The sequence below is a fragment of the Saimiri boliviensis genome, chromosome 5 (genome assembly GCF_048565385.1).
Source record: "Saimiri boliviensis isolate mSaiBol1 chromosome 5, mSaiBol1.pri, whole genome shotgun sequence".
Lineage (NCBI taxonomy): Eukaryota > Metazoa > Chordata > Mammalia > Primates > Cebidae > Saimiri > Saimiri boliviensis.
This window is the reverse complement of record NC_133453.1, coordinates 66791204-66817993: the sequence shown is the minus strand read 5'-3', so window position 1 is coordinate 66817993 and position 26790 is coordinate 66791204. Positions and strand designations below refer to the sequence as shown.

General features: G+C 43.4%; 1 protein-coding gene across 6 annotated transcripts in view; it reads left to right on the top strand.

Moving 5' to 3' along the window:
* Positions 1-26790, top strand: part of RAPGEF4 (Rap guanine nucleotide exchange factor 4) — a 329303-nt gene that overhangs the window by 238541 nt on the left and 63972 nt on the right. For all 6 annotated transcript variants that reach the window (XM_039469846.2, XM_010352028.3, XM_074399463.1 and 3 more), the window contains 4 exons: positions 3069-3190; positions 4768-4951; positions 22185-22269; positions 24077-24137. In XM_039469846.2, the coding sequence (XP_039325780.1) occupies positions 3069-3190; positions 4768-4951; positions 22185-22269; positions 24077-24137 (452 nt within the window). The remainder of the gene's footprint in view (positions 1-3068; positions 3191-4767; positions 4952-22184; positions 22270-24076; positions 24138-26790) is intronic.

The following is a 26790-nucleotide window of genomic DNA, read 5'->3' as shown; positions in this document are numbered from 1 at the left end:
TACATTTGTAAGTCCTGTTCTCCAACACTGGAAGTTGATTCTTTTTCTAGTCTGTGGCCCTTTTATTAGTCTGTTTTCACACTGCTATAAAGAACTATCTGAGACTGGGTAATTTAAGAAGAAAAATGGTTTAATTGACTCACAGTTCCACAGGCTTAACAGGAAGCATGGCTAGGAGGCCTCAGGAAACTTACAATCATGGGAGAAAGCCGAGGGGAAGCAGTTACATCTTACCATGGTAGAGCAGGAGAGACAGAGAAGGGGGAGGTGCCATGCCCTTTTACATGATCAGATCTTGTGAGAACTCACTCACTATCACAAGAAAAGCAAGGGGAGAATTTGCCCCCATGATCCAGTCCCCTCCCACCAGGCCCCTCCCCTGACACATGGGAATTACAATTTGAGATGAGATTTGGGTGGGGACACAGAGCCAAACCGTGTCAGGCCCCCTACACACTGCTGTAATTTTAAGAAAAGTGAAGGTTAAAATCAATCAATCAATCAATGTGCCACATGTCCTCAAAGAGTTCAACATTTTAAATTCATTCAGGAGATATCAAAGATCTCATATGGTTAAAGGACCTTTTTCTTCTCAAAACTTCATTCCACGCCCCCCGCCTGCCCCCTGATTTAAGATGTGAGTTTGCTTTGCCAAAAAGTATTGACTTGCATTAGGGAAAATTCATTAAAATATGTCATGTTTGATGATAGATCATGGAAACTAGATGTCAGAAACCATAATCTCTTCCATGCTCCATTGTACTAAGATTTTAAACCCCTATATGTGTTATATCTGTTCCACACCCTATGACACAAATTAATGATCTGCTGGGAATAACCATTGGGCTCAACTGGAAGCCAGAAGCATGATTTCTTTTTTCTGCAGGACAGTCTGAGTTCCTTGTCCCAGATCTTATACTTGCCAGTTTCATCTTCTCTCCCTCCTGCTCCTCACTCCATTATATTATTGCTGCAGTATTAGGGGGCTGACGCCTCTCCAGGTGCAGCATAACTCCCCAAAATCACTATCCTAGAGGTCTGCTGTCCATTCTAATCATTTAGTGATCATTAATGGAAAGGTTAGCTGTGATTCCATCAGCCGCAAGTGGCACAGCGGTGTGTCTTTGTTCCCTGTGCTGACTGCAAGATTCTTATTTTTTTAATTTTTTTATTTTTTGAGACAGAGTTTCGCTCTTGTTGCCCAGGCTGGAGTGCAATGGCGCGATCTCGGCTCACCGCAACCTCCGCCTCCTGGATTCAGGCAATTCTCCTGCCTCAGCCTCCTGAGTAGCTGGGATTACAGGCACACGCCACCATGCCCAGCTAATTTTTTTTTAGTATTTGTAGTAGAGACGGGGTTTCACCATGTTGACCAGGATGGTCTCGATCTCTTGACCTCGTGATCCACCCGCCTCGGCCTCCCAAAGTGCTGGGATTACAGGCTTGAGCCACCGCGCCCGGCCCGACTGCAAGATTCTTATACCCTTTGTAAGGACTCATCAGATGCTCTAGGATCATCTTGAGTCTGTGTGCTTTTTTTTGTAAAGGCAATCATTGATTAAAAGCCAAATGAAATTGATTTTTATGTATTTTTACATGATTTTTACCACTAATCAATTCTCAGGCAAGAAACGTTCTGGCAGATCTTATGTTTGGTTCAGAATGATTTATAAATAGGTGACTGAAGCCCACTGAAGCTCTAATGTGCGGGTATAGTCTGTAATAAGGGCAGTCCTGGAAAAATAATGGTCTTCTCAGTACATCCTCCCTGTGAAATATTCTAAGATGAGGGTCAGCCTCAAATCAAGGAATCCCACGATTTCTCTGATAGATTTCAGAAGTCCAATATTAAGATTATTAGAACTGGAAAAGGCTTTAGAGGCCATCATTTGCTCCTCCTATTTTTATATTTTTTTACAGGCAAGAAAAGTAAGAACCAGAGAGTTGAAACCATGTGGCCAAAGTCACATAGCTAATAAGTAGCAGACCTAGTGCTGTATCTCGTGTCTCCTGCCACCTCAAAACTGTTCCCAAAGTGGCACAGCAGTATGAGTCTCCTCCAGTTCCAAATACAGAGGAGCTCCCTAGCCCGGAGGTGGTACCGTCCTTTGCATGGGAGGGGAGGTTACCAGTGACTCAGTCCCAGCTGCAGGCAGCCAGCTGCTCTGTGACTCCCTGCCTTGTTCCATCATCCCTTGGGATTGATCCATTGCTAGGACTTCAAGATTCCATTTCCTCTCTTGAAGCATCATGCCATAGACCCCTGCCCCCTTCTCTCACCCCATGGGCAGTTTCAGTATTTCCTAGTGTGTGTGTGTGTGTGTGTGTGTGTGTGTGTAATTATGCATTTTCCAACTAATATATGCAGTTTGCTTAACCAGACCAACTCACCACAGAGGGGCATCTTGGGGATTAATGTGTGAATATACAGAAAGTCAGAAATCATTTGGAGCTCTTCAGATGACAGGCTCTGGAGAAGTGCTAATGCTCATTACACAGAACTTTTTTCAAAGAGATTTGCATCACTAATTGCTTGTTTCTCCCAACACCCCTCCAAGGAACATCAGTAGTATTACTTGAAAATATAAAGTGCTATATAATTTTGCACTTACACAGCACCTTTCATGGAGCACCTCCGAGTGCCTTATAAACATTAACTCATTCTGCACGAGACTCGGGTGGAGGGAGTCTGTGTATTTTGCTTTGCCTCCACCTTGCGCTGAGATTTTCTGGGACTGGCTCACCAGGACAGAGTTTCTGTTCCTCTGATTAGCTTGCCAGACAATCTCCCCCTCTAGCGGCCCTCTGGTCTCCCCTCGTGCTGCAAGTTGTAATGCTTTCATTTAGCCAGCCTTGTTTTAAAGTTCCGTCATGAGCTGAGTGGCTTTTTTGGCTTCTATTAGCGTTGAGAACCTGAAGCTACCCTATGTGGTGGTTTGTTTGCCATGAGACCTCTTCTGGTAGGAGACCATTAAAGCCTTTGGTAGGTTCTCCTCTCAAAAGCCATCTCCCATCCTCTATCTGAAAAGGGGTGCCTTCCCCACCCTGTGTGTCTCACTTCCCCTTAGACAATGCTGTGTGGGAACAGAGCTGGTGGACTGGATGATGCAGCAGACACCATGTGTTCACTCCCGGACTCAAGCTGTTGGCATGTGGCAAGTCCTGTTAGAAGATGGTGTTCTCAACCACGGTAAGATGAGCCTCCATCCCTGGAAACCTCTCGAGAAATGCTAAGTGCATTTCTTTGGGTAAGTAGTTGCTGAACTCCCAAATGGGCAAGAAAGAATTACAATCCCTTTAGGGACCTGCAGAGCTAGCATCTTCATTTAGCAATACAAATGCAGCAAGTAGATACTATTGATTGCTATATTCTGCCATTGTACCTTCCTAACTTGGGAGAACGTATGAAAGGAAAATGAAATTGCAGCCTGAGTGCATCAGTTCCAATTATGTTTATTAGTTTGCATTCACGGTTCATTGATAGTGTGATTATACTCTGAGCAGTGCATAGCAATCCTGATGCAGGAACAGAATGAAGAGCAGTGAAGTATGTGGCTGGGCTGATGACATGAAAGTAAGAAATGAATTCAAAAGCTGCCTTTTAACTGTGCCACTGTCTGGGAGAGCCAATTTGTATACCCACAGGATGACCATATTTAAAATCAAGAATGTGCTCTGCAGTTGTGGCTGTTGATAACTGTAGGGGCTATAATTGAGCGGAGTAGCTCTTCAGGACTGGTGTGTAACTCTGGCCAAACTCTCATGCCATTTGTTGAAGACACTTCCAAAGAGACAAAATATTAAAATCATTCATTTCATTTACCAGCACCTGGGAATCTAGTAATAGTTTTGCCAGCGTTTCTTGTGTTTTAATGTGCATACATATTGCCTGGGTCTCTTATTAAAAGTGCAGATTTGGACATAGCTCATCTGAAATTGACTCAGAGTCTGCATTTCCAACAAGTTTCCAGATGCTGCTGCTGCTGCTCCTCTGGGAATCACATTTTGAGTAGCAAGGGGTTTAACTGCTTCTTTTTACCTTTTGAGGGTATTGATGCTCCCTCCTGAAAAGGGGCTCAAGGCTCTAAGACATGTCCATGAGGGATCCTGAGCCACATTCATTGTCTTTGTCCTACCAAGATCTAAATCCTGTTTAAAGGAGTAAGAGGAAAAAACTTTTAAAAATCAGATCTTGAAGAAAATTACCACAAAATCCTTCTAGAAGTACCTATAAGATCTAGAAGCCTGGTCTGGTCAGCTTTGTTTGAACAACTAACTTTGTACTAGCACTTTTTTCCAGAGTATAGACAGAAATGTTTATAAACAGTACATATAGAAAGAATAGCATAAATTCTGACAAAGCAGGTATTTTTTAAAGCCTGTACTTTCAAAAGCCATGAAACAACATGACCTGGCAGTTGGTTCGTTTCCTGTTTGGGACACAGGTCCCACCTCCTAGAAAATATCAGGAAGGCGATTTCTGCAGGTCAAAGTGTTCATCTCAGAAACGCTGGCAGGTCCTCAAAGGGAGTCCCACGGAGGCCCAGGAGATGGGTGGGCCCGAGAGGGCTGTGGTGTGCATGACTGCAGCCCCGAGGTCATGTCTTCCAGCTGCATAGCCTGGGCAGGGCAGAGTGAGAAGGGTGAGGAGGCGGCCGGCTTTGCCGCCGCTTGGCTCTCCTGCCCAATGCCCTGCATTTGTTTCTAGCAAACGGAGCTGTGGGGCCAAAGTGCCACTGCTGACACATGCTTCCATGTTTCCCGTAGTGGACCAGGAGCACCATTTCCAAGACAAATATTTATTCTATCGATTTCTGGATGATGAGCACGAGGATGCCCCTTTGCCTACTGAGGAGGAGAAGAAGGAATGTGATGAGGAGCTCCAGGACACCATGCTGCTGCTGTCCCAGATGGGCCCCGACGCCCACATGAGGATGATCCTTCGCAAACCGTGAGTGAGAGCTGGTGGCTCACCCCTCCAGGTCCCGAGCCTGCCCAGTTCATAGATGTTCCTGGGGGAGAGGCACAAGGCTGCTCTCAACAGCCCTGGCCATCCCCCGCAGCCAGAAGAGAGGGGCTGAAGGGCGCGACAGCAGTGCGTGTCTGTTACTTTATTTTTCATGTTTGATCCAGATGGCCCTCTTTTCTGTTTTCATGAGTTAAAGCTATAGAGATTGTCAGCAGTTGGCTCAGGCTGTCAAAACTGAGTCCCCATATTAAACGACCTTCGGTCAATGACAAACAGAAACTGCTCTCTTTCTATGTTACTCTGCGGCAGCACCTTTCTGCCTAGTGCAACAGGACAGAGGTCATTAGAGCCACAGCCTTCACGCCCCTGCCTCCATTCATTTGTTCCTTCACTCATTCAGCACATCCTCATATCCTCCTCTGAGGCTTCTGTTCTTCAGCTTAAAGGCCCATTCTTCTGAGCACACTGCTACTGCACTGACCCCGTCAAGGCCCCCATGCAGCCGCTGAGGCAGCCTCTCCCTTCTGTCTCAGCTGAACCTACCTTACCATCAGGAGCAGGTGGCCACCTGCAGTTGAGGACTCTGAAATGTTTAATCAGATCTGCTCAGGAAGAATGTGTTATTCAGCCCCGTTCCATGTGGGGCACTCCGTTAATTGCTATGGGGCATGTGAAGAAGCATACACTGTGGTCCTGATCCTCAGGGAAACCTTTTCAGTAAGGAGTGACTTGGCACTTGGTTCCAAAACCACCACACAGGCTTGTGTATTTCAGCTGGAAATGAAGACGCCCTCTGCCCCACAGCCAGCATCAGCCAGCTGTGGACGTCAGCTCTGAGTCATGCATGGCTGACCTTGGTGTATTAGTCTTGACGAGGGCATTACGTGTTACATGTCCTGGGTGTCTGCTGGGTACTTTCCAAGGTGAGGTGCCCCTCAGGCCAGCCTCCCCAAAGTCTGTCCCTCAGACCAACCCACAGTAGCCTCTCTGCAGGCACTTTAATTTCCTTTCCCCTGGATTCTTTCATGTGCCCTGATTCAGGGATGTTGCCTTTGTCAAAACTTTCTCATGGGTAACACATGACTCTCCCGCACCATGTGTTTCAAAGGCCTCCCCTCATCCCAGCAGGTACCATCATCCTTAACTCTAGAACCATGCTCTTTGCCTCTGTAAGCCTCAAAAACCTTTCTTCACGTAAAAAGATGAGCAGGAAAATCCAAAACATCAAACAAAGCTAGAGCTTCACTGACATTATCAGGAGTGAGGTCCAAACCTACCCAGCCAATGGATGCTTTCTCTGCCGTGAAGGATCGTAGGAGAGCATAGCCGAGGGGCACCAGACAATCCCTGGGGACTGGGAAACTCAGATGAGCACCACCATTTGAAGCTTTGCTTTCTTTCTTGTCCCCTCTTGTCTCACTCTCTCTCCTTCATATTTGCCCATCACTTCCTGGGGCCATCCTTTTCTGCTGTCCTCCTTGCTGCCACCTGCGTCCAAGCCAACATGTGCAGTGGTTCTGAATCAAGGTGGGACAGTCCCCTAAGGGCTGTTGTCAAAGCTCCGGAGGGGGGCCACTGCTAGCACTCACTGGGTGGTGGCTAGGACCCAGGGCTGCCAAACACACCGCAGTACCTCGAAACCCAACACAATAAAGAGCTGTCCTGAGAACAGTGCCCCTGTGGAGAAATGTTACTGTCAACAACATTATGAACTTCTTAAAGGCTAAGACAGATCTCATTTTACCATATTTGTTCATTTATTGAGCAGTTACCTTGTTCTGGATACTATGTTAGGTGCTAAGGCATTAAGGTAAGCATTCAACAAGAAGGCTTCTCCTCCTCCTTGGAGTTTTCTGTCTCGTGCAGAAGACAAACCTTGAGCAACTACTTATGCAAGCAATCATTTAATCACAGCTGCATGACATGCTATGGAAGAAGATGTAATGTGTGTTAGCACAGCCTAATGTGAAGGAGGGTTTAACCCGGTGTGGAAGTTAGTAAGGCCGTATCCCTAGCTCTGTACTTTACACTATGTAAGCCATCAGGAAACCTTTGCTGAGTGAGTGAATGAGTGAATAAATGAATGAAAGTGTGAATACGGCTGGGTGCAGTGGCTCACACTTGTAATCCCAGCGCTTTGGGAGGCCAAGGTGGGCAGATCGCCTGAGGTCAGAAGTTTGAGACCAGCCTGATCAACATGGAGAAATTCCATCTCTACTAAAAATACAAAATTAGCCAGGCTTGGTAGCAAATGGCCTGTAATCCCAGCTACTCCGGAGGCTGAGGCAGGAGAATTGCTTGAACCCAAGAGGCGGAAGCTGCAGTGAGCCAAGATTGTGCCACTGCATTCCAGCCTGGGCAACAAGAGCAAACTCTGTCTCAGAAAAAAGAAAAGAAAAGAAAAGTGTGAATACCCAGTTCCAGCTAATGTTCCCTCAGCTCTTCCTCACTTCAAGGGAGGCAGATTTGCCCTCTGATTCACAAATGTTTTTGAGCATCTACCAAAGAGGTTAAAAGAAAAAAGCAATAAAATGGCTCCTGCCATTGGGGAGTTTATAAAATCAGTGGGAGAGGAATTCCCAGATTAGATTAAGATCCAACAATCATCAATTGAGTGCCTGCTGTATGCTAGGAACATTCATGCTAATTGGTTGATTTACCCTTCAGAAGAGACTTGAGAGCTTGTTTCCATGAGTCACCTTGGGAGAATTGGGAGCCCCTGTTCGTGCTTCCTTTTATTTTCCATACACCATTGAATTGCATGATCCCTGGCAGCCCAGATTCTTCATAGAAAATTACATTCCCAAGCTTACTGTCTTCCATCCTATCGCTAGTTGTTAAAGTACAGGTTTTACAAATATTCCAAGATACAGGATTTTGGATGGCCTTGGGATTTTCTCATCTTCTTAGGTTTTGCAAAAACTTTGCAGACATTGGAATTGGGCTGGTGCTTCTGGAACGCTTCAGTTTTCTTTCCACCAGAATAATAGCTCCTGAGAGATGGGAAAGTGAAAAACAAGGAATCTAATTTTAGAAGACAGATATTCCAACTCTACATGTACATACACACATAGCCCCCCACTTTTTTTTGATCTGCTAATAATCTTTGGAGCTACGTCTTCATTTAAGTGGAAAGAAAACAAGCTTAGTTGATCAAGAATTGCCAGCATCACTGCTGTCCTTGAAGGGCCCAGCCGAGCACTTCGCTCCTGGAGACTGAGGGCATGTTCAGAGGTCCTGGAGATGTTGATTTTTTACTGCTCCAAGTCCTAAGTCACTAGGAAATGTGGAGGCATGAAATACATTGAATTCATACTGACCAGGGCAGGACCCTCTGACTTTTAGACTCAGCACAGCTGCATTTTATAATAATCACCACTGCCAAAGAGGTTGCAGAACTCTGATAATTACTGGCAAAGAAATAACACAATATTCTTTGATGAGAAGATTACGTTGAGAATTTGATTGTATAATGAAGATGTTGCTTTGAAAGGTACTTCCTATTGTTCTGAATCTGAGACTTGCTGGCAAAAAAAAAAAAGTGTCACTTGTTTTGACAGGCTACTTAGAAAAATTCTCTGTTTATTACATTAACTGCGGCATTTTAACTGTCAAACTATGAAAGAATGTTCTGTAGTTTAAAAAACAGAATAGAGCTTCAGGGGAAATTTTTTGGCACACTCTTGTTGCTATTGGTATTGAAAAAAAACATACATTCTGCATGTGAAATTAGCTTTTATGTGGTGGCAGACAGAGTGACTCACAATGCCCATCCTGGTTTCGCAGGTGCAGACCTGGATGGCATTTGGGGGCAAGTGCCACAGAAGGATGACAGTTTGACGGTGCTGTGGCTGTAGCTCCAAGACGGGGCCATCAAACACAGAATGATCTCTCAAAGCTGATTGTTTTGATTTTGCTTTGTTTATAAATCTGAAAACAAGAGGTTACCCTACAGCAAGTAGATATAATGGAGACTCTTACTAGTAGAAATGTGCATTTTGGTTTTCTTTGAGCAGGTACTTTGGTTAGAGAAACACATGTAAAAAGATCTGGAGTGACTAGGTAAGCAGAGTATTGTAAACTTGAGGCCAACTGTAGATGAAAAAGAGGCTTCAAGGAGACGGGATGCTCTGCTATACAAGCCTTCCAAACTCTCCTTCCAAGTAGAGTGAGACATAGGCTCCACTGTTCAGGATGGTCGATCAGAGACCAGCCTAAAGGTGGGAGGGCAGTTAAGTAGATACTGTTTCCCAAATCGAAATTTAGCTCTGCAGTTCTGAAAATGTTTGACAGCCTAGAACAGGCGTCCCCAAACTTTTTACACAAGGGGCCAGTTCACTGTCCCTCAGACCGTTGGAGGGCCGCCACATACTGTGCTCCTCTCACTGACCACCAATGAAAGAGGTGCCCCTTCCTGAAGTGTGGCGAGGGGCTGGATAAATGGCCTCAGGGGGCCGCATGCGGCCCCCGGGCCGTAGTTTGAGGATGCCTGGCCTCGAAGCCTAAGTAAGTTGAGAAAGAGATAAGTCATTTGGGCCTGATCATAGAGAAATATATATATATAAATATAAAACATTAATTGTTGGAAAGTTGGAAAGTCTTCCAACTGGGTCAAAAACACAGAAACTTGAGTTTATTTATGTGATAAATTAATATTTCCGTTGCCCCTGGGATTTTCCCATCTCCCCAGGTTTTCTGAAACTTTGTAATCATCGGAATTGGGCTGGCAGTTTCTTCTTTTGACTCTTCAGTTTTCTTTCTGTTGGAATAGCAATTCCAAGTGATGGAAATGTGAGATGTAAGAAATCTAATTTTAGGAGACAGACATTCCACCTCTACATGCACGTACACACACACCTCATTTTTTAAATCTGCTCGGAGTTACTACTTAATTTTACTTTAATGGAAAGAAAACAAGCTTAATTGATCAAGAACTGCCAGTATCATTGTTGTCTTTGAAGAGACCAGCTGAGCACCTTGCTCCGGAAAACTGAGAGCTGATTCAAAGGTCCTGGAAGTGTCTTTTTTTTTTTTTTTTTTTTTTGTCTTTTGTTTGTTTGTTTGTTTTGTTTTGTTTTTTTTACTGCCCATACTGCTAAGGCATTAAGAAATATGGAAACATAGGCCGGGAGCGGTGGCTCACGCCTGTAATCCCAACACTTTGGGAGGCCGAGGCGGGTGGATCACGAGGTCAAGAGATCAAGTTGAAACCCCGTCTCTACTAAAAATACAAAAACTTAGCTGGGCGTGGTGGCGCGTGCCTGTGATCCCAGCTACTCAAGAGGCTGAGGCAGGAGAATTGCCTGAACCCAGGAGGCGGAGGTTGCAGTGAGCCGAAATCGCGCCATTGCACTCCAGCCTGGGTAACAAGAGCGAAACTCTGCCTCAAAAAAAAAAAAAAAAAAATGGAAACATGAGATACATTGGCTTCATATCAAACATATGCTATGGGGCGTAAGGTTGAAAGACAACAATTTAAGGTGGATTAAATGTCATAAAGGCAAAATACTATGAGTGGGGTTGGGGAGGGTATTGTTTATCCCTTAATTGGCTGCCCTAATGCAAGGCTGTCCAGCAGAGGCTGGGTGGAGACCACCCCACTGCTATTCCATTCCACCCACTTGCTCTAGAGGATGCATGAGAGGCTGTGTATTTTGTCTTAATTAGCTGCGCCTGTTTTAATAGGATCTTTATTTGTCTAAACTGTTTTCCAGGGTCTGGAATTTGAAATCCTGGTAATTATAGGAGGATTTGTTTCCTCAGGGGATTCCAGATTAGCAAATCTAAAATTGGTGGTGGTTACAGTATTGATTTCTGCTGGGATGTGTCAAGAGAATGTCCACAGTTAGGAATTTTATCTCATATGCTAATAAGATGAGAAGAAAGGCTCAACTGTAAGATCCTAGGCTTATGAAGTAAGACAGTCACTGTGAATCCTTCCTTCACTGCATGGTGACCTTCGCCTTGGCCTTTACTGGAGAGATTTTGGTGTTGCAAGTGAAAGCTTGGAGAATTTACCTAAATGATTCCATTATGTGGGTCATTTCTTTGCCTCTCCCCATAAAAGCAATTTATTCTTTTTTTTTTTTTTTTCTTGAGACAGAGTCTTGCTCTGTCACCAGACTGTAGTGCAGTGGCACAATCTCGGCTCATCGCAACCTCTACCTCCCAGATTCAAGCCATTCTCCTGCCTCAGCCTCCTGAGTAGCTGGGACTACAGGCACACTAATTTTTGTATTTTAGTAGAGACAGAGTTTCACCATGTTGTCCAGGATGGTCTCAATCTCTTGACCTCGTGATCTGCCTGCCTTGGGCTCCCAAAGTGCTGGAATTACAGGCATGAACCACTGCGCCTGGCCCAATTTATTCTTACTCCTCATATCCACATGACCAATAAACCAACCACTGGATTGCTACCTTTATGATTCAGATTCAGGAGAGGGGAGGATGAACTTAGCTGCTCATCTACAGTTTAGGGTTTATGATGAGATCGCCTCAGGGTTTTAATGACTTTTTATTGTTAAAGTCGATCTCTTTATTGGAGAAAATTTAGAAGCTACTGACAAGAATTTAAAAAGAAGAAATAACACCTGCAATCACATATCTCAGTTAATTACTGTTAACATTTTGGTGCCTAACCTTCTGGTTATTTTTTAAATCCTAACTTTTTACACTTAATAACATCATGGCATTCTCCCTTAAAGTTAACTATTCTTTAAGGATGGAGCTTTTACATAGATGCAGAGTAGTTTATCCTCTGAATGTTCTTTAATGCATTCAGTTTGTGATTATTGGATATTTAGGTTGTTTCTCAAGCCCTTTCTATTTTTCTTTTCTTTCTTTCTTTCTTTCTTTTTTTTTTTTTTTTTTCCTGAGACAGGGTCTCACTCTGTCATCCAGGCTGGAGTGCAATGGTGTGATCTCAGTTCACTTCAATTTTTACCTCCTGAGCTCAAATGGTCCTTTCCCTCTTGGCCTCCCAAATAGCTGGGACTACAGGTGTGCACCACCATGCTTGGCTAATCTTTTAGGTTTTTTTTGTAGAGACAAGGTCTCACTATGTTGCCTAGGCTAGTCTTCAATTCCTGAGCTCAAGTAATCCTCCCACCTCAGCCTCCCAAAGTGCTGGAATTACAGGCATAAACCACTGGGCCCAGCACCTTTCTTCTTAAGAGTAGCATAAAAATAACGTTTTCATACTCTTCTTCCCAGAACAAAGAAAGCACTCCTAGCTGGACAGGGACACAAGTGGGACAGAAAGATGCTGGGGAAGTTCTGCAGGGAACTGTGAACTGTTTCACACTGAGAGAGTGACTGGCTAGAGAGTTAGGCTGAGGTCAGTGGAGGGCATCAGCCATGCCTTCTGTATACCTTGGATGTTATTTTATAGCCATTTGGGGCACCACTGAAGAGTTTTAGAGGGAGGTGTGGTATGATCAGATTCACAGTATGTTGGTTTCTCTGCTATCTCCAGAAAGTAGATTGGAGGGGCCAACTAAAGACAGAAAGCCAGATACTGAGTTTTATGAGATGATATTTGTTATAGTTTGAAATGACAGCCTTTGAGATACATGTGTTTGACCCACTTTATTCACTTCTAAATAAAGTGAAAATACTACTGAGTGCAATAGCCCTGAGTTCTATTCTTGCCAGTTTACCATTACATCATCTAACATCTTCAGGTTACACGTCTCTTAAGATATAAAAGGAATTCAATAATATCTCCTTGCCCTCTCCCTACTTCACAATAGATTGGAAATGAAAACATAAGTGCCAACTGAATTTAATTATAGCCACCATTTGTTGAGCATGTATGTGCTAGACACTGTGCAAAACAATTAATCGAATTCCTTTGACAAAACTCTGAGGTAGCTGCTTAATATTACTCCCATTTTATGGACTAGGAAACAGAGGCTTAGGCTGAGTCACTTGCCTATGGTTATCAAGAAAGCACTGGACTCAGGATTCAACTCAGGTCTGCTTGACTCTTGAGCCTGTGCCCTACCACCTGCCACATTTCAAAGGGACCTCACAATGGACTCACAGGCTTAAGCTTTGAACATTGGTAAGGAAAGGTGTCATGGAAATCCAATTTAAAATCATTCTTACAAGGCCAGATGCAGTGGCTCACACCTATAATACTAACACTTTGGGAGGCGGAGGCACCCAGATCGCTTGAACCCAGGAGTTTGAAACCAGGATGGGCAACATGGTGAAATCCCATCTCTACAAAGAATACAAAAATTAGCCAGGTGTAATAGTGCATGCCTGTAATCCCAGCTCTTGGGAGGCTGAGGTGGGAGAATCACCTGAGCCTGGGAAGTGGAGGCTGCAGTGAGCCATGATCTTGTCGCTGCACTCCAGCCTGGGCAACAGAGCGAGACTCTGTCTCAAAAAAATAAAATAATTATTACAAACTAATCTAATTTCATTACATTTTTACCGTATAGACCAGAATGGAGTGCACCATCCACTGTGGAAAAAGTCCTCTGACGTGGGAGGTTCCCAGGCATGCTACTAATCTATAATGGGTTAAGATAATGGTGAAGATTATTTTTTCCTGGGAGAGTTATGTGCTTCTGGAACCTATAATTCTTTTATTTTTCTCTTATATTCTGAGTTTTACTGTGTATTGCCAGGAGCAGAATCCAACGGGCCATATGGGTCTAAAGTTTTAAAATCCATTGTCAAACTGATTGCACAGAAATGAAGTGCTTTATAGTTTTAATTGCCATATGATTAGGGTTGCCAGGTTAAATACAGGATGTCCAGTTCAACTGGAATTTCAGATGAATAACAAACAATGTTCTGATATAAGTATATTTCATGCAATATTTTTATTTGCCAAATCTGGTACCCAACTTATAATTAATCTGCCTCTCTTCACAGCTCCCTTGAAAAATTGCTGGAAAATTTAGTCTAAAGATCATGTAAAAACTACTGGAAACCCACAGCTCTGGGAAGAGTCAACTTACTCCACAGCAACCCTCTAGCCAGAACCACAAACCAAACTTAATCACTAGTATTTGAATACCACTATATAGTTTATATAGTGATCTCACGTCCGTCCCCTCTTTGAGCCACTAAAAAGCTCTGTAAACTAAGCATAGCTAATGATAATCCACTGTGTCCTGACAAAGAAATTGAGCTTAGTCAATGCCAAATGCCTTTCTTAACATCACACAACCGTATATATGGCTGAACCGGGAACTGATCCAAATCTTACTCCAAGTTCAATTTTATTTATTTATTTTTTCATGAACGATATTTTTTTCTCTCTACTAGGTTGCTTCAAGTGTGTCCTCAGTAGTGAATCTACTGAACAAGCAGTGAAATAACCACAAAATATGAATAACCTATATCCCTGATTAATTAAGAATTGACATTTTGCAAGGAAAAAGTAATAATGCATTCATATAGCACCTTCTCAAAAAAATTTGCATTTTCCCTCTCACATGTATATTTCATCCTCAAAGGCAAGCAGTTATACTATCTGACTCCAACCAAATTTATTTGTTCTTCTCAACTTGCTGCTTAGGTGTTTTAAAGAAAAATATTGGTACTTGTACCTTTTAAAAGGTTTAATGTTAAACTCCTCGAGTGTCCTTGTAGTAAACACTTTTGCTGGAAGAATGTTGGGCACATTCAGTTTCTAAACATGAAACCACCTTGTCCTAAAAGCACTTAGTACTCAGAGGTCATGATTTATGGAACCCTTATCCCATGTCCTGACAGGGATGACTTCATTTCTCACAAATATTCGTGAAGCTTTTGCCCTTTATTGCAGTTGCGGACTGTATTCATTTCTGACTTCACAAAGCAGGAAAAGATCCCTGCGTACACAAGCTCTGCTATTAGAACTAGAAAATGAACTTAAAATGTCCTTTAGGGGGTTAAAGATAAGGTGAGGGGGTGGTGGCAGGGCAGGAAGCTGAGCAGTCGGAGCTGGGTAGGACACTTTAAATGTGCAGTCACCAGGTTCCTGGAGTGTCTCTGACACTTAAGAAGCAGGGGTCCTGAAAGGTGAAGCAAAGATAAAACATGCTTTGCTGGTTTTGCTAGACAAGAAAGTGCAAAACTGCACTAAACTTTCCTTTAAGGGAAGTGGAAGAGCGAAACCTTAAGAAGATCTTAACAGTGTTGGAAAATGGTCCAAGTTTGAGAAAGGACTTAAAAGTCAGAGAATCAGGTGGATGGAGATGAAGCGTTACATCAAAAATAAAGCAGCCCCCCATCTCACACACGAAAAAGAGCATTTTTTTTTTTTTTTAAAACCCGAAGCTTCACTATGGCTTATATAGATATTTATAATGTTGACTTCTCTGGGTGTTTTCCCCTTGTACCAAGGTCTGCTAGGCAACAGGTCTAGAGGACTGGGTTATTTGCTATTTTACCTGCATATTTTACCACAGTCATGCCAATGTGCTGCTTGGAGGCTGGATGAATCCTCATTTTATCCACGTTCCAATAACTGAGGAGCTCTGTCTCTGACCTTGATAAATTCCTTGATAAAACTCTATTTACCAGCAGCTTCCAATATCACCTGAGCCCTCCCATCCTTTAATGTATAAACTGCTTCCCTATCCATCCCCGTTTATTATCTTGTCTGTAACTAGACATTGCTGCCAGAATGCAACCCCTGCAGAAACTAGGCCTTTCCACAGCGGGATCCGACAAATCCACATCAATGTGGCACCACGCAGATTTGTAAAGAAGCAGGGATGCCTAATATCTCTCCCTGTGACATCTGGAGAAGGACAAGTAAAGACCAGGTACATTCACCGGCTGCCACTCAGAGCAGTCAGAGAGTCAATTCACTTCCCCAGCCTTGTAGGTTACTCTTGTGAAGGAGCATGGGAGTTCTCTCCTCCTGCTCGGGCGCAGCGTTCCCTTTACTCTTGAAAGCCAAATTGCCTTCAGTCCTTGGGACCCTTTCATTACTGTTTGAACAGTCTGGGGGCTGATTTGCAGGATCTCTTCTCCATTTTTTTTCCCTATCACCCCCGTAAAGACCAAAGCAGGAAAGGTGCTTAATGCCACTGTTTGCCAAGAGAAACCCACTTTTAAAATGCGACTTTGTTCAGGGATTGTGGTGGGGAGCGCTCAGTTTTAGATGTGATCGGGTGCTCTTTGAGGGGTGGGGGTGGATCCGGGGAGAACCTTTGTCTGATGTGAGAGTAGAGAGGTGAGCCTTTTCTGAGACACTAGATGGCACAGCCGCTCCGAGCTGGGAGCCTCTGAAAGGCTGGGCTGTTTCTGTTACTGCTGCCAGGAACGCTCAGACCCCCCCCGGGGTGGGAGGGGGCTCCAGTTTGATGCACTTTGGTGGGCACAGGTTGACCAGACTGACTTTTGCTCCACCTGGTCTCCTCCCTGGGTCTCATCTCAACTTTCAATCCTAATGACATGTTGAGGCTCCCAAGGGACAGTGTCCTGGCTCACAGCAAACTTCTCACGAGTGCTTTTGTTGCTTTGCTAGCTGTGAATATCCTCATTTTTAAAAGTAAGTGTCTTCATACCTGGCAGCCCTGACTTCTCTCACCTCATTAAAACATGGGCTGTAAACAGGACCGAAAAGTTCTTTGCTGCCTGCGTGGACTACCAAATGATAGTCATCTGCCCTGTGATTATCATGACTACCTCAGACCACAGGGTTGGGGTTTTGTTCTTGTCGTGTTTCTCTTTTTTTCTTTTCAGCTCACGTGTGTTGTTTAGGATTCAGAAACGCAACCGTTTTTAGGCTTCATTCCCTTTAGTCTTGAACAGCTGCGTGGATCTCTCTGAGGAATCCAGGGAGTCCCGTGGAAGCCTCTCTTTCTCTGTGTGGGTTATTGATGAATGAAAGACCAGGAGGTTGGGCAGGCTGCCCATGTGGGCTTCTGTGCAGACGTGGTGGTCACAACCCCCACAGAGCTTCCCTTGGAAGTGGGGGGCTGGCCCTGCAAGGATGCAGGTTTCCTGGCAGGCTTTACTTTGGGAGAGATACCTGGGGAGCAGGCAGGCGCACGCCATCCCCTTTCCTCTCACTAGCTGCCAAAATAGAAAGGATTTCCTGGGAACAGAGCCCTTCCCTGCTCTTCTTGGGAGAGCTGCCTCCTTTTCCTCCTGTGTCTCCTGGAAGAACCTGGGGTTTTTACACCCTCTGTTCTGCTTCTCCCAGGCTCCAGTGTTCACCCTGAGTCCTCCTGGGCATCTGTCTTAGAGAGCAGGTCTCAAGGTCTTGCCTGGCAGTAACTCTGCCCCATCCACCGCTGAGTGTGACAGGGGTAGGAGGGGAGGGGCCTGACCAAGTGGTGGGCCTTTTCATCAACCCGTCTGACCTCACCCTCTCCTGCCCTCTGGGCTGACTGATTCAGTGCTGTCTTATCAGTGATGCCTTGTTATTCCAGTGACGGTTTTCTTCCCAAGGGTTGAGCTGGCTGCTTCCGGTCTTGTTTCTCAGACATTCTTTTGTCATCTGCTTTCTATTATCCAGGAATTCCTAAAACTGTCTGGTCTGCTGATAGTTAATTGTTTGTAGTGGTAGTGTTGCTCGTTTGTTTTCCAGTGCCATTTTAGATGTCAGAATATCTTTTCTGCCAAACCTTTAGCATGGCAGACAAAAATCTGGCTAAAATTAAGAGATTAGCAAGATGCTGCTTGTTGGTCTTGCACGAACTTCCGTTCAACTCCCCACTGGTGTTGACATAGGTAGACTGAGTACATTTAGCTGGTTTAAGATGGGACTTTCTCACAACTAAATGAGTAAATCTATAATCATGGCAATGTGGTTTGCTGTCTTCCGTCCCCTCACCTGTATCTGTCGAGAAATGATCTTTTCTATCCTTTCACAGAATTGAGAGTAAGAGGCGCGGGCCATCATTTTCACATCTCCTCCCTTTATTAATAATTAACTATTTGCCATGAAACAAATGTGTCCTGTACCACAAGTGAGCTGTGCCACGGATGCCTTGCCTTGCTTAACCTCAGTGGGCAGGACAACAGAGCATAAGGACGCAGCTCCCTCAGGCTGCAGAAGAACTGCTCCATAGCGCCACTGCCATCTCCCTTGGGCAGACCCTCAATTCAGCATGAATTGTGGGAACTCGTGTGTTCACTCATCCGATGAGCCATATTAAACACCCACCCTGATAACAATACCATCTTACATTTGTACTATATTTTCAGTACACACAAAGCTTCATGTATATTACCTGATTTGACCTTTATAACAAATCCCTTGTATTATTCCCATTTTACAGATGCAGAAACAAGTCATTAGATCAGTTGGGCAACTAGGAAGTTCATGACTTAGATCTCAGATTCAGTTTCTGCTTCCAATCCAGTGCCTTTGCACTACCAGATACTACTTCTCTTGAGAAGAACAGTCTAGAGTTATGGATATTTAAGCAAATAACGTTCGTGACAGTATGTTGTAATTATCATACCAGTAGGACCGTGTGCCATGGAGGAATAAATGTTAGAGAGTGGGCCTAGTGTGGTGGCTGATGCCTGTAATCCCAGCACTTTGGGAGGCCAAGGTCGATGGACCACATGAGGTCAGGAATTCGAGACCAGCCTGGCCACCATGGTGAAACCCTGTCTCTACCAAAAAATACAAAAATTAGCCAGATGTGGTGGCATGTGCCTGTAATCCTGGCTATTTAGGAGGCTGAGGCAGGAGAATGGCTTGAACCCTGGAGGCAGAGTTTGCAGTGAGCCAAGATCGTACCACTGCACTCCAGCCTGGGCAAAGAAGGTTCGAGAACCAGTTTCACTTAGGAAAGATGCCATTGAGCTGGGCTTGAGGCAGAAGCAAAAGTATTTTCAGCGAAGAGAGGAGCATGCAAAAAGTCTTGCAGGTATGAAAAGCTTAGCATGTTCAAGGAATGGAGAGGTGCCTGGGATAGCTGGAGAGAGTGTAGCTATCAGGGAAGATGTGAAGAGGGGAGGTAGATAAGTCTGGAGACGGAAGTCAAGATCTTTTTTTCCAGGAGCCTGTGTGGTGAAGAGGGAGCACTTCTAGATAGATTAAGCTGGTGGTCCTTGTGAGTTATCTAGGAAGAGATGGCCAGGAAGCCCTTGGAACTCAGAAAAGAGGGCTATTTGGAGAACAAAGTTTAGATCTCATCATTATCTAGATGGAAGTTGAAGGTTTTTCCCAGGGAGAGAAGGTAGAACAAAGCCTTGGGGGCCGAACACAATATAAGGGGTAGACAAAAGAACAACAAACCAAAAAGACATTGAGGAAAAATGTTCAGTAGAGCAGGAAGGGGGCCAAGGGGGAGGAGCATGGGGAGAGGAGAGAGCTTCAGGCGGGCTCAGTGGTGGAGGGTCGTGGTTAAACTGAGCATGGTTCAAACGGAGCTGGAATTCGGCCATCTTTACCTCTCTCCTTCTATACTTCATACAGATTCTAATACTAGCTGTCACAGCTCAAAGTTTAGCCTTGAACCACAATGTCAAATGTTTAGTATATGGTATTGAGGGTCTGACAGTTCTTCATCCTGTTTCAAATCTCAGCTGCAATATTATTAATATGTTGAGACTTGTGGACCCAAATGGTAGCATTACATATGTGTGTGTAGGGGCAGGGTCTTACTATATTGCCCAGGCTGGTCTCAAACTGACCTGAAGTGATCCCCCGGCCTCGGTCCCTCAAAGCACTGGGACTACAGGTGTGTTCCAGCAACACCCAGGCCGGACAGCATTTTTAAAAAAGAAATCCATAAAAGTGGAGTAATACAGATCTCATATTTATATTACATAAACATTCATCCTAACCTCATAGAGATCTGCTCGCAAAAATCATAGCTTTGAACATGTCGAGATTTTAGAGCAGAATTCTAAGCCTTTCTTTTCCCAGCTGAGGTTTTCTCCTCTCACCGTAACAGCCTACCCCATGGAGGTGCGAATGAGACTTGGTGACTGCTTTCTTGTCTAGCCAGCCTTCTAGGAGAGTTCCGTGTTATTTGCTGCTGATGTCAAGTAGCAAGAACAGCAGGGCTGCTTCTCATCTGAAGATCCATAATCCTATTACACCTACCTTGAGACTTTCACATTAGCTGCCTCTATAGTAGTGGATAGATGAAGGTGACTTGATTGACTTTTAAATCCCCAAGGGTCCCAGTTTCAAAATCCCCATGTCCAAGTCAAGTAGTAGATTAGGCCTCTGGCTGAGAAGGCCTGGCTCCTTTGGAGCCCCTGTGGCCGCAGCTTCAGCACCTTTATGGGTCCCATACTTTGTGGGTTCCACCATAAGCACGAGATTGGTGTGCAGTTGTGTGTCTCAGTGGTGACCCTTAGCAGGAGGTGGACCTGACTAGTGCCTCCCAGGTCATGGATTTAGTATCTGTTTTTATACGGTCAGGATTAGGAAGATAGCCCCTGTTGATTCCATAAGGGAACATTATAATATTCTTTTGTTCATGTTAAAGCTGTCCTTGGGAAGGTACTGTGCAAAGTATGCAGAGTTTTCTTCCTCCAGTTAGACCCCACTAAATCTGTCATCTTCCCCATATTAGAATATGGTTGCAAAATTATTTAATCCAATTAACTATTTTAGAATATTTATAATTCAGTTTCGATGAGTAAGAGTACCTACCTAATAATAGACTAAGTTTCAGATGTACTCTCGTAGACCAAATGTCATACTTCATTTGTAAGTTTGTTTAACTGCTTCTGCAAGGGTCTGAGTTTTGAATATCACTTTGCTGGGTTTTGTTTCACTTGCACAGATAAATATGTAGACACCTTTACGGTTGTTCCTTCTGTTAGCTCTCACATCTCTCTCGGAAACGTATTGTCCCCAGTTTTCATATGAGACTAAGACTTTGATGTCACATGGCTGGGGAGCAGTTGCACTGATTTTAAACTTGATTTTCAGACCCTGAATCCAGTGCTGCGTTCAGTACAACAATATTTCTCAAATTTATTTGACCAAGGAACACTTTATAAATGATAATGTCATGATGTTATATCATCAGTAGTAGTTCATTAAGGGTTTAATGTTTAATTAGTAGTAATTACAATAATATTTAATAATATCATAAATTGTTAAAATTTTAGGAAAAAGTGTACAAATAGACCAATGATTATGTAACAGATAACATTCATAACTGCAGCAAATAGCTGAGAGTAAATGCTGCCTGTCCATCAATGTATAGATTGTTTCTCAGTTGACTTCCGAGAACTCTCTGAGTAACCCATTAGTTTGTTTTCAAGTTTCAAAAGCATATTACTTAGGATTCTTTATTTTGCAGGGAGCAACAAAAAGTTCAAGTTACTGACCAGTTGCATCCCCTACCATTAATATAATAAAACACTATGAATGATTTCAAAATAATTACAAATATGAAAAGTGATTAGAAATCTATTCAGTCTTCCAATGCCAAAAATGTCCACGGCACCTTCATGCCCCTCACATGTCCTACATACTAATAATTAAAGAAGAAGGAGCTGGTTTCAACTTTCGCAGATTACATGCCGAGGTCCTTAAAGGCATGTTATTGGATTCTAGTTTCATAATAGATTTTAGAATAAAAATGATTATGATTAACATCTCATGGAGAGTGGTGGTCCTTGTAACGGAGTTTGGGATGTGGACACATACCTCCCTTCTTGCCTTCTCTTACCAACCCCAGATGCTACCATTTGCCTTCTCTTCATCTCATGCCCTTATCTCCCAGGGCTAGAAAAGAAAATGTTGAGTCTGCATGCATCCTGTATTTGAGTCCTCCAGAAAAAAACATTATATAACCCCAAATAATAGTGACAGCGGCATTATTATTCTGCTAGTCTAAGATAGCACACAAGATCTCAAGGAATTTAGATCGGTTGTCAAGTTGATGATACCACTTGTTTCCAGTCGTGTTAAAAGACATGTTTTGCCATTACTGATTAAGGTGGTAATGAAAAGCAACTTTTTTAGAGCAATTGTCTACAAAGTGAGAGATGAGTTAGCCAACTACCATTTGAGTGGAGGCGCTCTTCCCTCTGAGGTCAGAAGAGAAGGGGTCCTGTGCACTTTGGCTTTCTCCCATATCCTTTCATCAAGGAACACATTTCTTTCAAAAATCCCCTTAGGGATTATACTGGCGCAACCTTTCCCTCTGCCAGTATCTTTTTATGCAGAAGAAATCCCTGAGCATGTTACTGACACCTGGATCCGTTTTCATGTTTGAAACCCTAGTGGTGCCCTTTTTCCATATTTCCTTTTTCCTTTGTTTCTTTGTAGACCTGGCCAGAGGACTGTGGATGACCTAGAGATAATCTATGAAGAGCTCCTTCATATTAAAGCCTTATCCCATCTTTCTACCACAGTAAGTTGTCTCTTAGTTTAGCATGGTTAGAAGACTCTGAGATAAATGCACTGGTAGGACAGAGGGGAGTAGGAAGATGAAGTGGGGGGAAAGAATGCCTGGTTTTCACCTCATAAATCACCTCTACTCTCTTACGAGATGCTGAGGAAGTTACACCCAAGAACAGTCACTGAAGGGGAATTAAGTGTTATCCCATTATTGGTAGCTGCCCATGTGCCCTACACCCCAGAGCAGCCTGATGTGAGTAGGGTTGGAACATGTGCTTCATATCTCTGAATGTGAATTTTGGAACCTGCACACTCAGATAAGAGAGCCAGGCCTGGGAGGGAGTCGGAATCCTGCCATGACATGTAGCCAGAAGGTGGAAAGAGGGAAATCTGGATGACCTGTCTTGGCTCATGGGGCCAACTCCACCAGGGTTTGCTGCCTTCTTGTGAATGGAAGCAGAAAGTTCAAGAGAGCATCAGTTTAGATATATTGATCACAATAACACTACCCGCTAATAAAAGATGACCCAGTGGCCGTATCTGATTCTGAACTTTTACCTGATTAGAATATTTAGGAGAGAGAAATTTTGCCTCTGAATAGAGATAGGAAGACCTCCTCCCATAACAATATGATTTGTAGGCCACACGCATGTCCTACACACTAATAAGTCAAGAAGAAGAAGGAAGTGCTTTCAACTTTCACAGAGTATATACTGAGGTCCTTAAGAAAGATCTCGATGCCTCATTTGTTTTTATTCCTAGCTCACTGAAAGTGATGTTCTGCTACCTCACAGTATCAGTACCTGCTGGTCCCTGCTGTTGGAGATAAGCTGAGGTCTCTGTTGAGAGCAGTGAGGCATTTGCCCAGCTCCAAGCAGGAAGACTTCAAGTCCCCTCTCCCCTACAACTGGAGACAAACCTGCTTCACATGTCTCCCACCTCTGGCACCACTGAGGGTCTGGAAACTTGCTCACCTACATGGACTACCCAGGGGAGTGGTCCAGCCCTGCCTCTCTCCTACCTGCCACTGCCCTTGCCATCCTTACTCTCTCCACAGGGCATAGGTGTAGTGCCTGGGAGCCTCACCTGGGAAACCCTCGTATATATAGGGCTCCCCACCTGTGCTTCAGGAACCCAGCATGCCCCTGATCTGACTGCCCTGGTGGTCTTGGTGGAGTTAAGAGGATTGTGGATAGTCTTATCTTCTACCTCAAACCCCAGGTACCCAGGCATAGAAAAATCTCAAGTTACTGTGTTCTTAGAAAGACAGAACCATGATTTGGGACCATAATTTGGAATTTTTAAAAAAATTTAAATTGTAGCTATCTCAGAATAATCTGGAGTTTTAACTGAGAATATAAATATGTTCACTCATTTAGACTTCCTTATTCAACTTCAAGACATTGAATTTTCCAACATGTTTGCCATGATGCATTATATGTGTTGCAAGGAAGAGCCACTAGTAGCGACAGAATCATATGATGTACATGGTCTCCCCTTCTCACCAACAGCAAAAGACAGGCAGACAAGTCGGCTAGATAATGCAGGTGGGGCCACGTTTTAAACAGTCTCTAAGGAGGTTGTCTGGTATGAATTAGCTATAAGCTATTCTATAAAAATAGCTACAAGCTTTAAAAACCAAGCAGCGAATCGAGTGAAAGTGATTTTAGGTGACAGCAGCAGCAGCAGCAAGCAAGGTGAGAGAGGACTGCATGGGAAACCCCAGGACAGTCTGCACCGTGCCCCCAGAAAGAGTACAACTGTTTTCTGCCCAGACCTGCAAACATGGCCTTTGCACGTTTCTTCTCTTTTTCTTCTAGGTGAAACGAGAGTTAGCAGGTGTTCTCATTTTTGAGTCTCATGCCAAAGGAGGAACCGTGTGTAAGTGAAAGCTGTACTGGAAGCTTCCGCCTGGCCAGCACCCTTGCAAGCACATGCCACAGAAGCCAGGCTGCTAACGCTCCGCTTATTGGCACTGGGACTGACTTGGTGACTTGGCAGGGTGTCCTGTGGCACTTCTGTTTTTCTGGACCTGTGATTATTTCCAGCACATGTCAATTACTCTGAAGTATCATGGTTTTCTAGTATGAGCAACTGTAGTGGGTCCCAGCCTGAGTGTCACTCGCTCCCTCCCCTCCTGACTCACCACAGTGTCTAAAGAGGGTGGTATGAAGTCACTGCTTTTCAGGAAGGGCCTGAGGCAGTACCTTTCCTAGTGACCTCATTCAGTTTATAGCTTTAGAAGAACTCATCGATTTCTTGAGGTTGCTAGTTAGAATGATGTTCAAACCATCCTACCTTCTTTTTCTTCTCTCACTTCCACTGTAGGCTCCAAGCTGGAGAGAATTTCTTTGCTTCAAACACATATCCAGTGTTAATATATCGTATCTCACCAAAATCCAAGTTGTAGTTTAGTTCTGTGATTATATTTGGAAGCAAGAAAAGGAAATTTGATGTGAATAGATGTGAACAATATTATGTAAACTGGCATTTCTTAGTACCTCTACAAAAACCTGGCTTGAAAAAACAGAGTTAGTGATCTGCTAAGGTCAGGAAATGCAGTCACAGGACAGCAGCAAGCTAATGTGTTCTCAGAAGTTCTGCAATGAGGAGAAAGGTTCACCGTGTTTAAACTGATACTTCCTGAGCCTAATGGCACATAGAACACTTTTCACATGGACACGTGTTAACTCTTTAGAGATGCAGTTTGGAAAATCTTGCTCTTTCTTCAGCCTGTGTTGTATGAGTCAAATAAGCAGGAAACATGAACTATAAAAGTGTTTTTTTTTACTTTCAGTCATCAACTGTGATATTTATGACATTGATATCTATTTTGGTAAGAATGTAACTTCTTCAAATGTTAAAGTCTCACTTTCATATTTTTTTCTTAATGTTTACTAATGACTTATTCTTTTTTATTCTTTTATTTTCCTTCAAACTTGCTAATTGTTTTCATTTTTATAAAATAGTTAAATATTTTAAACAAAAAATACAGAATATTACAAATACCTTCTTAATCTTTGTCAGATACTAACATTATGCCATTTTTTTCATATATATATATATATATATATATATATATATATATATATATATAATTTTTTTTTGGCTCTGTCACCCAGGCTGGAGTGCAGTGGCACAATCTCAGCTCACTACCACCTCTGCCTTTCAGGTTTAAGCAATTCTCCTACCGCAGCCTCCTAAGTAACTGGGATTACAAGCTTGTGCCACTGTGCCCAACTAATTTTTATTTTTATTTTTATATTTTAGTAGAGACAGGGTTTCCCCTTGTTGTCCAGGCTGATCTCAAAGTCCTGAGTTTAAGTGCTCCATTCGCCATGGCCTCCCAAACTGCTGGGATTACATGTGTGAGCCACTACATCTGGCCTTTTTTCATATTTTCTAAAGAAATAAATTATGCACACTGGGTGCAGTGGCTCATGCCTGTAATCCCAATACTTTATGAGACCAAGGCAGGTGGATTGCTTGAGCCCAGGAGTTTGAGACCAGCCTGGAAAACATGGCAAAATTCTGTCCGTAAAAATTAGCAAGGCGGTGTGGTACACGCCTATAGTCCCAGCTACTCTGGAGGCTGAGGTGTAAGGATCTCTTAAGCCCAGGAGGTCAAGGCTGCAGTGAGCCATGATCACACTACCACACTCCATCCTGTGTGACAGAGTGAGACCCTGTCTCAAAAAATAAAAATTGAAAAAACAAATTACGCAATAACACTTGAAGACCCTTTGTACCTTCCACTATCCCACTCTCATCTTTCCTAGCCCAAGGTTCCTCCTACCCTGAAGGTAGTGGTTATCATTCCAACTCATCTTTTAAAAAAATACAGTCAGTCCTCTACATCTGTGTGTTCCACATTTATGGATTCAACCCATGGAAGATCAAAAATATTCCAAAAAAGAGAATGGATGGTTGTGTCTCTACTGAACGTGTACAGACTTTTTTCTTGTTATTATTCACTAAATAATACAGTGTAACAACTAATTGCACTGCATTTACATTGTGTTGGGCATTATAAGTAATCTAGAAATGATCTAGAAATGAGTTAAAGTATACTAGAGGCTGTGTATAGATTATATGCAGATATACCACTTTATATCATGGACTTGAGCGTCTGTGGATTTTGGTGTCCTTGGAAGGTCCTGGCACCAATTCCCCATGGATGCCAAGGGACAGGTGTGCGTAGGTATGTAAATAATATGCAGTGCTGATTTGCATGTTTTCAAATGTCAGATTACTTTAGATCCATTTTTAGATCCATTTTTCTATGGTATAAGTTTTAATGAATTGTGGGAGAAATGTGTATGGCTTTAAGAAATGGATTGCTGATAAACTGATATCTACTAAAAACCTATCTTTTAGGGCATAGCAAGGAACACACTGTTTCTTTTTCTTTCATGTTCTATAGAAAAGGAGATAATATGCCACCTGAACAAGTTAGTATTTGCCAGTGATGTTTCTCGTATTTTACATATGCGTTATTCTGGGGACTTAAAGTGACGATTTGATAAGCTGTAAT